This window comes from Lucilia cuprina, chromosome 6 (assembly GCF_022045245.1).
Source record: "Lucilia cuprina isolate Lc7/37 chromosome 6, ASM2204524v1, whole genome shotgun sequence".
Lineage (NCBI taxonomy): Eukaryota > Metazoa > Arthropoda > Insecta > Diptera > Calliphoridae > Lucilia > Lucilia cuprina.
In genome coordinates this window covers 45,722,772-45,736,372 of record NC_060954.1, presented here as the reverse complement: position 1 = coordinate 45,736,372, position 13,601 = coordinate 45,722,772, and the positions used below count along the sequence as shown (strand labels likewise).

The following is a 13,601-nucleotide window of genomic DNA, read 5'->3' as shown; positions in this document are numbered from 1 at the left end:
TTAGTTCTAGTTCAGTTCTATTTCAGTTCTAGTTCAATTCTATTTTAGTAATAGTTCAGTTCTACTTAAGTTCTAGTTTAGTTCTGGTTCAGGTCTAGTTCAGGTTTTGTTCAGTTCAAATTCAGTTCTTGTCTATATGCTGGACTCGACTATAAACTCTATTATGACCTATAGTTTCGACTATAATATATGTGTAGTTGTAATACAGAACCGCCGGATTAAAAATGTATAGTTTAAGCTGTTACAACAACAACAACAACTATAATGTTAAATTAGTCAATACGTTCGAGTAAAGCCCTTCCATTAGTCTGTATCAGCAATTTGTTTATATTTATTTTCAAAAAATTAAAAGTCTTTAGTTATTTAAATAATCATTTATATTATTTTCTGCTGAAATTCATATATAATTACAATAATTATTATTTTAAAATAAATACAATACAATTAAATAATTAAGATTATTATAAATAATATATTTACTAATTTAATAACTAAACAGCTAAAATTAGTTTTTAATAGATAAAATATTTTTAATATAATTTACTTATTTATTTATGTTTTGAAAATACTACCACAAAATTAGATTTGTATGTCTTTATTGAAAAACATATTGCTTGATTGTTTTAGAAGAATTTGTGCATTGTATACAAGGAATTATTAATTAATTAATTTACTTTAATTTATTTCTTTTTTTTTGTGAGGGCCTTAAACAAACACTGTTATAAATGTAATAATTACTGCATTTCTTTGTTTTTTTTTTACTTTTTCCTAATAGATTTCAAATGCTGCTGCAGTTGTTCGCAACGTTGACACTCCTTGGTTAATTGCTTAACAGCGGCCGCATATTGTCGCTGCAATTCTAGAAGACCTTGTAATTCTTCATTAAGCATATCACGTCGTCTTTTCTCCTCATTGTATTTAGTTTTAACTTTTTGTTCCGTTTGCTTGACCCCATTAACTATCTGTTCGAATTGTTGTATAAACTCCTCACGGCCATGTGTTGTCATCATACCCTCATTGTAGGCTTCACAAATGGAATTTAACAGCGAGAGTTCTTTTTCCATATAACGTTTCTGATCGTTAAGCGTGTTGTAGAGGGTGTAGTATTGTTTCGTTTCTAAATGTTTTGAACTCACTGGAAATAGGATAAATAGGATTTTAATATGTATCTTTTAAAATAAAGTATTTGAACTAACTTTCGTTGTATAATTCATGGAATCTTCTTTGATATTGCGCCAGTTCTGTGCGATCTGGTGTATTGTCCAATTGTCGTTGTATAGCCATTATGCCTCTATTACGTTTAGCCAGCTGTAGTTTAAGTAATTGTATACGTTCTTTTTCCTTCGATACGGCCTGTTCACGTTCTTCAGGATCTTGGGCATTAAATATTTCGAGTTCTCTGCGTTTGCAATACTATTTTAGGAGATTCTATAATAATATTTAAAGAAGAATACTTACTCAATTTGTTGCTGTAGATCAGACAAGTCCTTACGACAGTGTTCTTTAAATTCAGATTCTTCCTTTTTTAATTCATCGTGCAGTTTAAGAAGATTTTGTACTTTTTCCAAGAGACTGAAAGAATTTGAAATTTTTCGATATTAAACATTTTTGTGTGGAAAATGTTCGATATTGAACATGTTTTTAAAGAAAATGCTGGATATTGAACATGTTTGTATAGAAAAGTTTCAATATTGAACATTTTTGTATTAAAAATTTCCGATATTGAACATTTTTGTATTAAAAATTTCCGATACTGAACATTTTTGTATAGAAAATTTTCGATACTGAACATTTTTGTATAGAAAATTTTCGATACTAACAATTTTTATAGAAAATTTTCGATACTAACAATTTTTATAGAAAATTTCCCATACTGAACAGTTTTGTATAGAAAATTTTCGATACGGAACATTTTTGTATAGAAAATTTTCGATACGGAACATTTTTGTATAAAAAATTTTCGATACTGAACATTTTTGTATAGAAAATTTTCGATACTGAACATTTTGGTAAAGAAAATTTTCGATACTGAACATTTTTGTATAGAAAATTTTCGATACTGAACATTTTTGTATAGAAAATTTTCGATACTAACAATTTTTATAGAAAATTTTCCATACTGAAGATTTTGGTATAGAAAATTTTCGGTACTGAACATTTTTGTATAGAAAATTTTCGAATCTGAATATTTTTGTAAAGAAATTTTTCGAATCTGAACATTTTGGTAAAGAAAATTTTCGATACTAACAATTTTTATAGAAAATTTCCCATACTGAAGATTTTGGTAAAGAAAATTTTCGATACTGAACATTTTTGTATAGAAAATTTTCGATACTAACAATTTTTATAGAAAATTTTCCATACTGAAGATTTTGGTATAGAAAATTTTCGATACTGAACATTTTTGTATAGAAAATTTTTGAATCTGAACATTTTTGTAAAGAAAATTTTCGAATCTGTACATTTTGGTAAAGAGATTTTCGATACTGAACATTTTTATATAGACATTTTTCGATACTGAACATTTTTGTATAGAAAATTCATAGGACACATCATCAATGTCGGATCAATCATCGGACGTGCCTGATCGTATACCAGACACAGAAAATGTCGGTAACTTTTAAATGCTGATCCCTGATAGAATGCCTTGGTCAAGCGGAACATTAGAGCAACTACCAGTAGGAATCCTTTGTTACACGGATAACTCTAAATTGGGGGATAAAGTGAAGATCCAGAAGCAGAAATATACCACCGTTTACCAAATCATAACACAAGCTTCCAGACAGAAGTATGAGCAATAACGGAATACGTAAATTGGATTAGAATAAATATGGCGCCCACAGCGCAGATAGAACTAAATCTAAGATCGTATGGGATTGTAAGAAAGCATTAACTGAATACTCTCCCAGAGGTAAGATTCACATCATATGGGTACCAGCCCACTCGGGAGTAGTCGGTAACGAAAGAGCGAATGTGATAACTTTAAAGGGGAGGGAGCTCGAGGAGGTTAAACTGACAAACGATAAACCATTCGACGGTTTAAAATATTAAAAATATGGGTGAGAGAATCTCATAAGACCTCTTGGAATAATAAAACAGTGGTTAGAACCACGAAAATCCTATGGGTTGACCCTGATGAGAGCAAGACGAAAAATCTCCTCAAAATAGTACGTAATCTGAGTGGACACACAGGATTACGAGCACATTTAAGCAAAATTTCACTTGCGGATTCAGACGTATGTAGAGTATGTGGAGAGGACAGTGAAACTCAGGAGCAATTTCTTTGGCACTGCCAGCATTCGTCAAAGCTTGATCCAAGTATCTTGGAAATGATGTTATTCCGAAAATAATATTCCTGACTAACACTGAATGGAAGATTCTTAGAAATTACGTTCAGGAAACTGAGTTTCTGAACACAGAAAAATAATTCATTCAATTCCCCTTTTTTCTTTCTTTTTCTCATTATAAGGAGCTCACAAGAAGGCCGATTGCGGCCTAGATGTATTTCTTTAGATTTAATGTAGTATACATCCTCCTATCAACCTAACCTAAGATTTTTCAATAGAAAATTTTCAATATTTAAGATTTTTCTATAGAAAATTTTCAATATTTAAGATTTTTCTATAGAAAATTTTCGATATTGAAGATTTGTGTATAAAAAGTTTTCAATATTGAATATTTTTCTATAAAAAAATGTCAATATTGAGCATATTTCTTAAGAAAATTTTTGAAAAATAAATTTTTCCATAAAATATTTCAATATTAAAGATTTTTCTATAGAAAAATGTTGATATTGAAAATTTTTCAATAGAAATTGTAGAATTCAAATAAAATTGTGCATTTCTTTAAAGAATATTTTCAACATTTTCAAGATTTTTATAGAAAATTCGTAAAATATTAAAAAAAAAAACTATAATCTTTAGATTTTTTAAACGTCTTACCCTGCATCCACACTTTCTTCGACTTTCTTATATTCCTCGATTTCTTTTGACAACTGATCATATTGTGACTTTTCATTTTCATACAATTTCTCTTGTTCTTGCAGTAAGTCCAATACCTCTTTGGTCTCATTTTCATTACGTTCCAATTTCCGCTGTAAAGCCTGTTTTGCCGATTCTAGAGATTTTAATTGATTTTGTTCGGTTAATTCTTTGGCATCAGTAGCCATTTCCTGTATAAATTCTTGATAATGTTGTTTCAAAGCCATACGAGTAGCTGTGTCAAGTTTATGAGGTGAGGATGAGGCTTCCTGTAGTGAATAAATTCAACAAAATAGTAAATATTACAAATAAAAACTCTTTAAAGATACAAAAAAAAACACATTATCTTATTACCTCTTTGGTAAGAACAAGATTTTTAAGTAACTTTTCAACATCAAGCTGCAAACAAAAAGTGTGTGAAGGCATAATATAGCAGAGCCAAATTAAAAGAATTTGCATTAAAAAAAATATTAAAAATATGCATTACAAAAAGCCTTGTCAAATAAAAACGTTTACATTCTTAATATTACTCTAATACCCACTTCAGTATTTGCATCTTCTTTCAAAGATTCTTCATCACTTTGCAAAGGATCAGTCTGACTTGTGCTAGTTGCTGCCATAACATCACCATATTCCAATAAAGTTAAATGTACTCTAGTCTTTTCATCTTCATCTGTTAAATCTTTTCGTTGATATTGTCGTACTGGATTATAGAGTTCCTTTAAAAGAAATATATTATCTTTAGAAATATTGCACTTTCTAATCATTTCAAACTCACTTGTATTCTTTTGATATGACTCGAAGCATTGCGTATTTTCTCTAAATTTTGTTTATCACTTTTATACTGATAGTGATTGTGAAATTGACCAATAGCAAATCGCTTTAAACGTAAATTACGTTCAGATCGATTCTCCACCTTGTTTAAATGAAAAAGTTTAAAGTTCTAGTTTTTTTTAAGTCTAAGCTTTTACTAATTTACCGATTTTTTGACCAGCCATTGTATTACCGGATGAATACTTAAAAATTCTAGACCTTGGATTTGATGTGGTTCTATGCGAAAGGGACATTTCATTTGGGGTAAAACAGCCACAATTTTTTCCACTAAGGCTCTAAAAAATTCAAAAGTACGTTTAGGTTTTTAAAGCTAAGAAAAGCTCCAACCAACTACTCCCTTCTAAACAACATAAAAACCATTTTTAATCATCTAAATACTTACATTTTCTGACCAATTGTTAGATTTTCATGAAACAACAAATCAACATCGACATCATAATCACAACATTCTATGCACCAGGTCATGCCACCAACAATTTTATCAAACGCCGACAAACCCTTAATACAGGCACGATAATAGCCAGCTTTAATTAGCATATCAAATGTTTCCTGCTCCTTAGCAGTGGCATCAACATCCTCGCGTCGTTCCACCTAAGGACGCACCAAAAAAAGATGAATTTTTATTTCTTTAATATTACTTTGATTACTCACTTGAACTTCACGCCCCTCAGCATCGTAGCGGGTGGCTAATTTAAAATTGGATTTTATATGTTTAGAGAATATTTCTTTGTTAGCCATGTCTTTGAGACGAAATTTTTGAAATTTAAATACAATTAACTAATAGATTATTGTTAGTAATTGAATTTTACTAGAAAATTGCACAAAATTTCACTATTTTTAAATTTTGTTGTGTTTTGTTGTTTTTTTCCATCAGCTGGTTTTTGTTGACATCGCTTACAAACTGTTGTTGTTTATGCCGGGATTTGGGGTTGCCATGTCAAAGGTTTATACAACATTGCCGGATAATGAAATTTTATTAGAAATTAGTAAGTTTGTTAGTTAAATAGTTAGTTAGTTAGTTAGTTAGTTAGTTAGTTAGTTAGTTAGTTAGTTAGTTAGTTAGTTAGTTAGTTAGTTAGTTAGTTAGTTAGTTAGTTAGTTAGTTAGTTAGTTAGTTAGTTAGTTAGTTAGTTAGTTAGTTAGTTAGTTAGCTAGTTAGCTAGTTAGCTAGTTAGTTACTTACTTAGTTAGTTAGTTAGTTAGTTAGTTAGTTAGTTAGTTAGTTAGTTAGTTAGTTAGTTAGTTAGTTAGTTAGTTATTTAGTTAGTTAGTTAGTTAATTAATTAATTAATTTGTTAATAATTTAATTAATTTGGCAAAATAATTAACACATACATTCTTAATTATTTCTCTTAAATTTCTTAATTTTTACGTAACCGCTAAAAATTGTACGAAAAAACACTTAATTACCCAACAGTAGACATCCATTTGACAACACTGCTGTCGTTGACATTTCAATTTTTGCCGGTTGTGTTGTTGTCTGAGACTTGTGCCGATTCGGCTTAAACCTACTAAGCATAGCCGCCGAACAAAATGTCAAAGCCGCCGCCGACGAAAATTTTTCAGCTTAATACTTCAATGAAATTTGGTACATGATCTTCTATTGCCCCAGGGACGAAGCCTATTGAAAATGGTTACGATCGGTCCATTATTTCACCTAGCACCCATACAACTGAACCCCTGAATAGGTCTTGTAAACCTTGTAATCAAACTACAGGCCCCAATTTTGAAGATAATTCAATGAAATTTGGCACACGATCTTCTATGGTACCAGAGACGAAGTCTATTGAAAATCGTTTATGTCGGTCCATTATCTCACATAGCCCCCATACAACTGAACCCCCGAATAGGGCTTGTTAACCTTTGACAATAGCCCCTATTCAAAGCCCCCTTCAAAATTCGACTAAATGCCTACAATTTAATTCAACAATAAATGGCTTAAGTATATCTGAGACAAGGTACAACTCAACTTAAATGCTTTATAATACAAACTAAACCACATTTTTTGTAACAGATGTAGGGTATTATATGGTCTGCCTGGCTCTAATTTCTTACTTGTTTTACAATATAATTAAAAGCACGAAATCTATATACATACATACGTATATAAAATTCTAACGTTACTGACTGACTGACTGACTGATTCATCATCGTAGAGCTGAAGAGTATCCAATTAGTATAATGTATCCAATAAGATGGGATTTTTGGAAATTCCAATTTTAGTGTCAGTCGCCGCCGTCGTTAATATTTGCCGGCGCAGGGCTCTGGTTGTTGTTGCTGCTGTTACTTTCATTCATAGAAAAAAACAGCGTCTTCTTGGCCAAAGTAAATTTTAAATTTACTTTGTTCTTGGCAAAAACGTGGTTGTATATTAATTTAAATTTAAATAAATAATTAATTATTTCCAATTTTTACACTTACCTCATTTATACGAACAATGCCTTACATATGTTTATTACAAGAGGGCATTTCTAACTTGCCCAGTCAAGTTGAAAAGGCCCATCGCTATAATTATTCCGTGGTAGCAGTACCGCTAAATTGTGTGGACATGCCGATGGAATTTCAACGTGAACCCATGAAAGAAAAACAAACTGATTTTACTTATTCGGATCTAGTACTAACGGCCGATCAATGGAATTGCAAAATAATAACTTTACTCTCAGACACCATTGATTGTGATGCAGATGATGAGGAAGTGCGTAAAAATTCAGTAGAAATTCTAAAACGTGATATATCCTGGACTGAGCATTTACAATATGGTGGTTTTACTATGATGAAATTGAAGAAAAGAAATAATATTAATTTGGCTTCGGTTTTAACAAATAAATCAAAAGGTAAGTTGCAGAAAGATGGTCAGTAGTTATATTAAAAAACTTTTGATTTTAATTTTCTTTTAGGCATTATGCTCTTACAAGTTCCTTTATTCAATAAAGCCATAGCTCAATCCACCTATCGTCGTGATCTAACCGAAGATGATGTCTTAGCTTTAGAAACCGAAGACAGCTGGCATTGGTGGAATGATTTTCGCCGTGCTGCTGATTTTAATCCCAAACTAAAAGTTGTACTTGAATTAAACGAAGGAGAACGTCCCGATAAAAATGTTATTTATCGCTGGTTAGGTGAACCAGTCGAAGCTATTATTTTGCCTTCTACTATGTTCATAAGAAATCGTTTTAATTGTCCTGTACTACCAAAGGCCTGGCAAGAAGTTGTCAAACTATTCGTACAAGCTAATGTCAATATAATTCTCTCCACCTATAACGATGAATTTCACCTAATTTTTTACACTGAATATTTGATTAATTTTCGAGAAACTCATAAAGATTCTCACCCTTTACAAAGGTAAGAGATTGATGCTATGGTGAAAGTAGTTGTTGTCATTGTAATTTAAATTTATTTTTTTTTAGTTATGAAGATGTTTTAGAGATTCCCTTGCAACCTTTGTATGATAATTTGGATTGTTATACTTATGAGATATTTGAAAAAGATCCTGTAAAATATAAGCTATATCAAGATGCCATTGAAGCTGCCTTAAAAGATCGTGTTAAGGAAGATGAAATTGAAGAGAAATTGGTAAGATATTGTGAGGGACTTGAGTCGTTTTAAATCGACTGTAGACTAGACTATTGTAAAGGTAATAGATTATGCTATAGTCGATGCAATAGACTAGGCTACATACCAGGCAAAAGACTAGGCTACAGTCCAGACAATAGACTAGATAGCGTTCAGACTATTGACTAGAATAGATGAAATTGAAGAGAAATAGGTAAGATATTGTGAGGGACTTGAGTCGTTTTAAATCGACTGTAGACTAGACTATAGTATAGGCAATAGATTAGGCTATAGTCGATGCAATAGATTAGGCTACAGTCCAGGCAAAAGACTAGGCTACAGTCCAGGCAATAGACTAGGCTACAGTCCAGGCAATAGACTAGCAACAGTCCAGGCAATAGACTAGGCTGCAGTCCAGGCAAAAGACTAGGCTATAGTCCAGACAATAGACTAGGCTACATTCCAGGCAAAAGACTAGGCTACAGTCCAGGCAATAGACTAGGCTACAGTCCAGGCAATAGACTAGATAACGTTTAGACTTTTGACAAGAATAGTTTTGTTTATAGATTACACTATAGTCCATTCTACAGATTAAACTATAGTTAAGACTATAGACTTGAATATAGTACAGACTATAGATCAGACTATCAGCCATACTAGACTAAAATCCAGTGTACACTCTAGACCAGATTATAGGTAAGTTTTACTATATTAAAGTCGAGTCTATAAACTAGAATAGAGTCTAATGCTAAAGACCACACTATTTTCTAGACTATATTCAAGACCAAAATATAAACTAGACTATAGTCTAAAATATTAAAGGCTTAGACGGTAAAACTAAGAAATTTAATTATTATTTCCACTTCTAGACTATCATTATGGTTTTGGGTGCTGGTCGTGGTCCTTTAGTTAGATCTGCCTTAAATGCAGCCAAAAACACCAATCGCAAAGTAAGAGTTTATATCATTGAAAAAAATCCTAATGCCATACGTACTCTAACCGCTATAGCCAAGAAATTGTGGCATAATAATGGTAAATTTTCTTTCCAACTTTCCATACATTTAATGTAAATAACAATTTAAACCATTTGCAGATGTTCATATTTTCTCCAAAGACATGCGTGAATTTTCACCACCCGAAAAGGCTGACATATTAGTATCGGAACTTTTAGGTTCTTTCGGTGACAACGAACTCTCGCCCGAATGTTTAGATTGTGCTCAAAAGTTATTAAAACCCGATGGCATAAGTATACCCTGTAAATCGGTATCATTTATTAATCCAATAATGTCTTCAAAACTCTATAATGCTGTGCGTCAGGTAGCACGTCATGAGCCATTTGCACGTGAAAAACAATCCACTTATCATACACATGCCGAAAGTGGTTATGTCGTATTACTTAAGAATATTTACAATATCGATGTGACTAAAGCATTATTCGAATTTGTTCATCCAAATCGTGAGGCTGTTATTGACAATAGTCGTTATAAGATATTAAAATTTAATGTAGAATTAGATTGTGTTTTGACTGGTATAGCGGGCTATTTTGAATGTGTTCTTTATAATGACATTATAATAAGCATTAATCCTTCTACACATACCAAGGGTATGGCCTCTTGGTTTCCCATGTATTTTCCATTTTCGGTAAGTTTTTTTTTTTTTAGTTAAAATAAAATAAAGTTCTAAATTATAAACATATTTGTGTTACTAGGAACCCATGGATATTAAAAAGGGTCAAACTATTGAAATACATTTTTGGCGTTGTGTTTCTAAGCAAAAAATCTGGTATCAATGGTGTTTAGCCTCACCCTTTACTACACATATACATAATTTGGACGGCCGTTCTAGTCCCATTTATTGTACATAAGTTAAGCTAGTAAATCTTTAATCTTTTTTTTTTTTCTACCCAGTAAATATAATTAAAGCTTTATAGTTTTTAGTTTATTGTTTACTTATACATACTTCTCTGTATTCTTAAGTAATTTAGTTAACTAAAAACAAAAATATTATTATTCTACAACTGTTATTTGCTTATAAGTAATGTTATTGTATTGACCATCTTATTTTGATATAAAAATTTAACAAAAACAATATTTTTCTTGTATATATAATAAGTATTTTTTTACATAAATTTAATTTTGACTTTATTTTTTCTTAAATAGTTATTTATGAAAATTTTAACGGCAACGTTTTTTTTTATAAAAAAATTGGAATTTTATAAAAAAAACCTAACAAAACTAGTTAAAAGTTAATTAAAATCGTTGCCGTTAAAAAATTTCTACAATAAAATGAATTTTTAAGTTTAGTTTTTGAATTTGTTCTTTTTAAATAATTAATTATTTACAATTACTTTAGAATTTTCTGTTTCTGTTTCCTGTTTAATTATCTAAAAACAAAAGACATGAATGAACCTGCTTTTGGTCAGCATCTCTATACATAATACCTGCTCAATGATGCTAATCCAGTATAAGTTATACAATTTTGAATCTTGAGATGTTAATGCTGACTTCCTTATAAGAAGATTTTAGCTTTTACAACAACAACAAACTGTTTAAAACTGAATCCATGTCGTGGACGGTAAGTCTACTTAAAACTTTTATACAAAAATACTCAAAAATTGGGACAAACGACAAATTTTGTATAGCACGACGAAGTAGTCGACAAAAAATTCGTTGCGTAAATTCTTCGAAGGGAACACAATCAAATTATTCATACTCGTACGAATTCGTTTCAAAATTTGTTAGTTCGAAATTGGAAAAAGAAACAAAAATTATCTTTTTCTAAATCTCCACGATTTTGAGCTATAAAATTTATTCGAACATTCACGCCTATTCTGCATTTCGATTTCGTTTACGCATTAACGAAAACGGTATTCCAACAATCGTAAGAAAAAGAAAAAGCATTTCGTTTCAATGCTTTACGAACGTGTGTATTCTGCGTTACGATCGTACCTACGTTTTTGTAAGTTGTTGTTTATGTGGCAAAGAGTCAAATCGAAATGCAGAATACCAAAGTTGCCGAACGGAGAAAATTTCGATTCGAATTGAAATGCAGAATAGGGGTCATTATTTCGAAATTAGAAAATCTATGAAATCGGCCTCGAAAAGAACTGAAATTATATTTTTATGAATATCCTCAATTTTGTTATTATTTCAACAGCTTCAAAATTTTTTCGAATATTACTTTGAATTTTCGAACTTAATTTTAAATATTCCAACATAGCATCAAGTGTACTCCAGACTGTCAAATTTCAGACAATTCGTAGCAGCACCAGAACTGGTTGTTTTATTGGCATTCAAAAAAATTTTCGAACTTAAGTTCGAATTTTCGAAAATTTTCAGTTTTTATGACCCAGAGAATATTTTAAGAGCATAAAAAATTTTTCGAACATAACTTCAAATTTTCGAATATAATTTCGAATATTCGAACATAATATTGTATAGTCATTAACTGCACCCACAACCACCAAAATTGGTAGCCCGATTAATTTGTCGTTCGTCTGCGTAAGTAAAAGAAATAAACCTAACGCTCAGTTATTGTTGTTGTTGTAGCAGCGATTGTCGTGGGAACGTAACACTCAGCTTGTTACGTATGACGAATTTCATCATATGCACTGATTGTACGTATTTTCATATACTTTAGTGTGTTCTATATCTGAGGACGAAAAATTCGTCGTTCGTCCCAATTGTGCGTATAGAGCAATATATTGGTTTTTTTAGCAAAATGTTTACTTATCTATAACCTCAAAATATTTGAAACAGAAAACAGCAACTATAGAATTTAGGAAAAGTCCTAATGTAAACAAAAAACTGCCACACTGATCACCACACAGTAGCCAAGAAGAGACATATACAAAACTCAATTTTGAGGATCAACGCAGTCTGCCCGCATAATAACCTCAAAATACTCTCAACGACATTAAGAATTGAAAATTCTAATTTTCCTAAAAAAAAAACCTAGTGACTGACTGCAAAGGCTAGATCTAGTCTAGTATATAATTTAGCCTGTAGTCAAGTTTATATACTAATCTATAGTGTAGTCCATAGTCTAGTTTAAAGTCTAGTCTATAGTCTAATCTATAGCCTAACTTTTAGCTAAATCTAATAACGTCTAATCTATAGTCAAGTTTATAGTACATTCTATTGTCTTGTATGTAGTCTAGCCTATAGCCCAATCTATAGTTTAGTATATAGTCTAGTCTACAATCTTGTCTATACACTAATCTATAGTCTAGCTTTTAGCTAAGTCTAATGTCTATTGTCTAGTCTATAGTTTAGTACATTGTCTAGTCTATAGTTTAGTATATAGTCAAGCCTATATTCTAGTCTATATTCTAGACTTTAGTCTAGGCTGTAGTCTAGTCTATACAGATTCAGTCTATAGTCTTCTCTATAGTTAAGTATATTTTATAGTCTATAGTCTAATCTAAAGTCTAGTCTATAGTCTATAATTTAGTACAAAATCTAACATATAGCTTAGTGTACAGTCTAGTCTAGACTATAGACAAAACTATATGTCTATAGTCTAGTTTTGAATATAGTAAATAGTCCAGTCGGTAGTCTTGTTTATAGTCTAGCAAATAGCATAGTCTATAGTTTAGTCGTCCAATGTATAGCCTATTCTATATTAAAGTTTAAAGTCTTGACTATAGTGTAGTCTATTATCGTCTAGTCTGTAAACGAGTCTTTAGTCTGAATTGTACTGCATTCGAGTCTATGGTCCGTTAGTGCTTTAAAATCTACAAAAGTTCTACTTTTGTTATGTGTTAGTATTATTTCAAAATTTCAGTTTTCCATACCTGATATTCAAAAACTTCTGCTCAACTTATTTAGGGCGGGTTTCTTACTCCTCAGTTAAACTAGGCTTAACTTACTGTTATATTAAACTCGGAACAAATTTAGGCGGACTTTAACCGATGATTTTTTTTCAGTTTTAGATTTAATCTCAGTTAACTTTGTTAGAATTGCCAACTTTTCACTCAAAAACATAAACAATGAACAGCTGTTTTTTGCAAACAATACTTTTGTAAAATGGAAAATTTTGGAAAAATGTTAAATAAACATTTAAAACAATAATAAATAAAACAAAACAAATCAGAAAATTTCATTTTACTTAAAATATTAAGTTTTTGTTCTTCCGAAATCATTGTTTTATTGTTTTCGTTAATTGTGTTTTCTCACTTATAACTTGAGTTTAATTGGCCAATTACACTCAGTTAAACTTAGATAATAAGTAACT

General features: G+C 30.8%; 2 protein-coding genes across 2 annotated transcripts; one reads left to right on the top strand and one right to left on the bottom strand.

Moving 5' to 3' along the window:
• Window positions 1–533: 533 nt before the first annotated feature.
• Window positions 534–5,717, bottom strand: LOC111680707 (coiled-coil domain-containing protein 93). The gene is made up of 10 exons (XM_023442410.2): window positions 5,466–5,717; window positions 5,197–5,405; window positions 4,960–5,089; window positions 4,759–4,896; window positions 4,523–4,699; window positions 4,335–4,379; window positions 3,942–4,249; window positions 1,459–1,572; window positions 1,197–1,399; window positions 534–1,135 (listed from the first exon to the last, which is right to left on the bottom strand). Exons 1-10 carry the CDS (start codon window positions 5,550–5,552, stop codon window positions 759–761), a joined length of 1,788 nt encoding a protein of 595 aa, XP_023298178.2. The 5' UTR covers window positions 5,553–5,717; the 3' UTR covers window positions 534–758.
• A 1,338-nt stretch (window positions 5,718–7,055) lies between these two features.
• Window positions 7,056–10,471, top strand: LOC111680705 (protein arginine N-methyltransferase 5). Its single transcript, XM_023442408.2, has 6 exons — window positions 7,056–7,648; window positions 7,712–8,156; window positions 8,222–8,387; window positions 9,236–9,398; window positions 9,460–10,007; window positions 10,075–10,471. Exons 1-6 carry the CDS (start codon window positions 7,252–7,254, stop codon window positions 10,228–10,230), a joined length of 1,875 nt encoding a protein of 624 aa, XP_023298176.2. The 5' UTR covers window positions 7,056–7,251; the 3' UTR covers window positions 10,231–10,471.
• The last annotated feature ends 3,130 nt before the right edge of the window (window positions 10,472–13,601 follow it).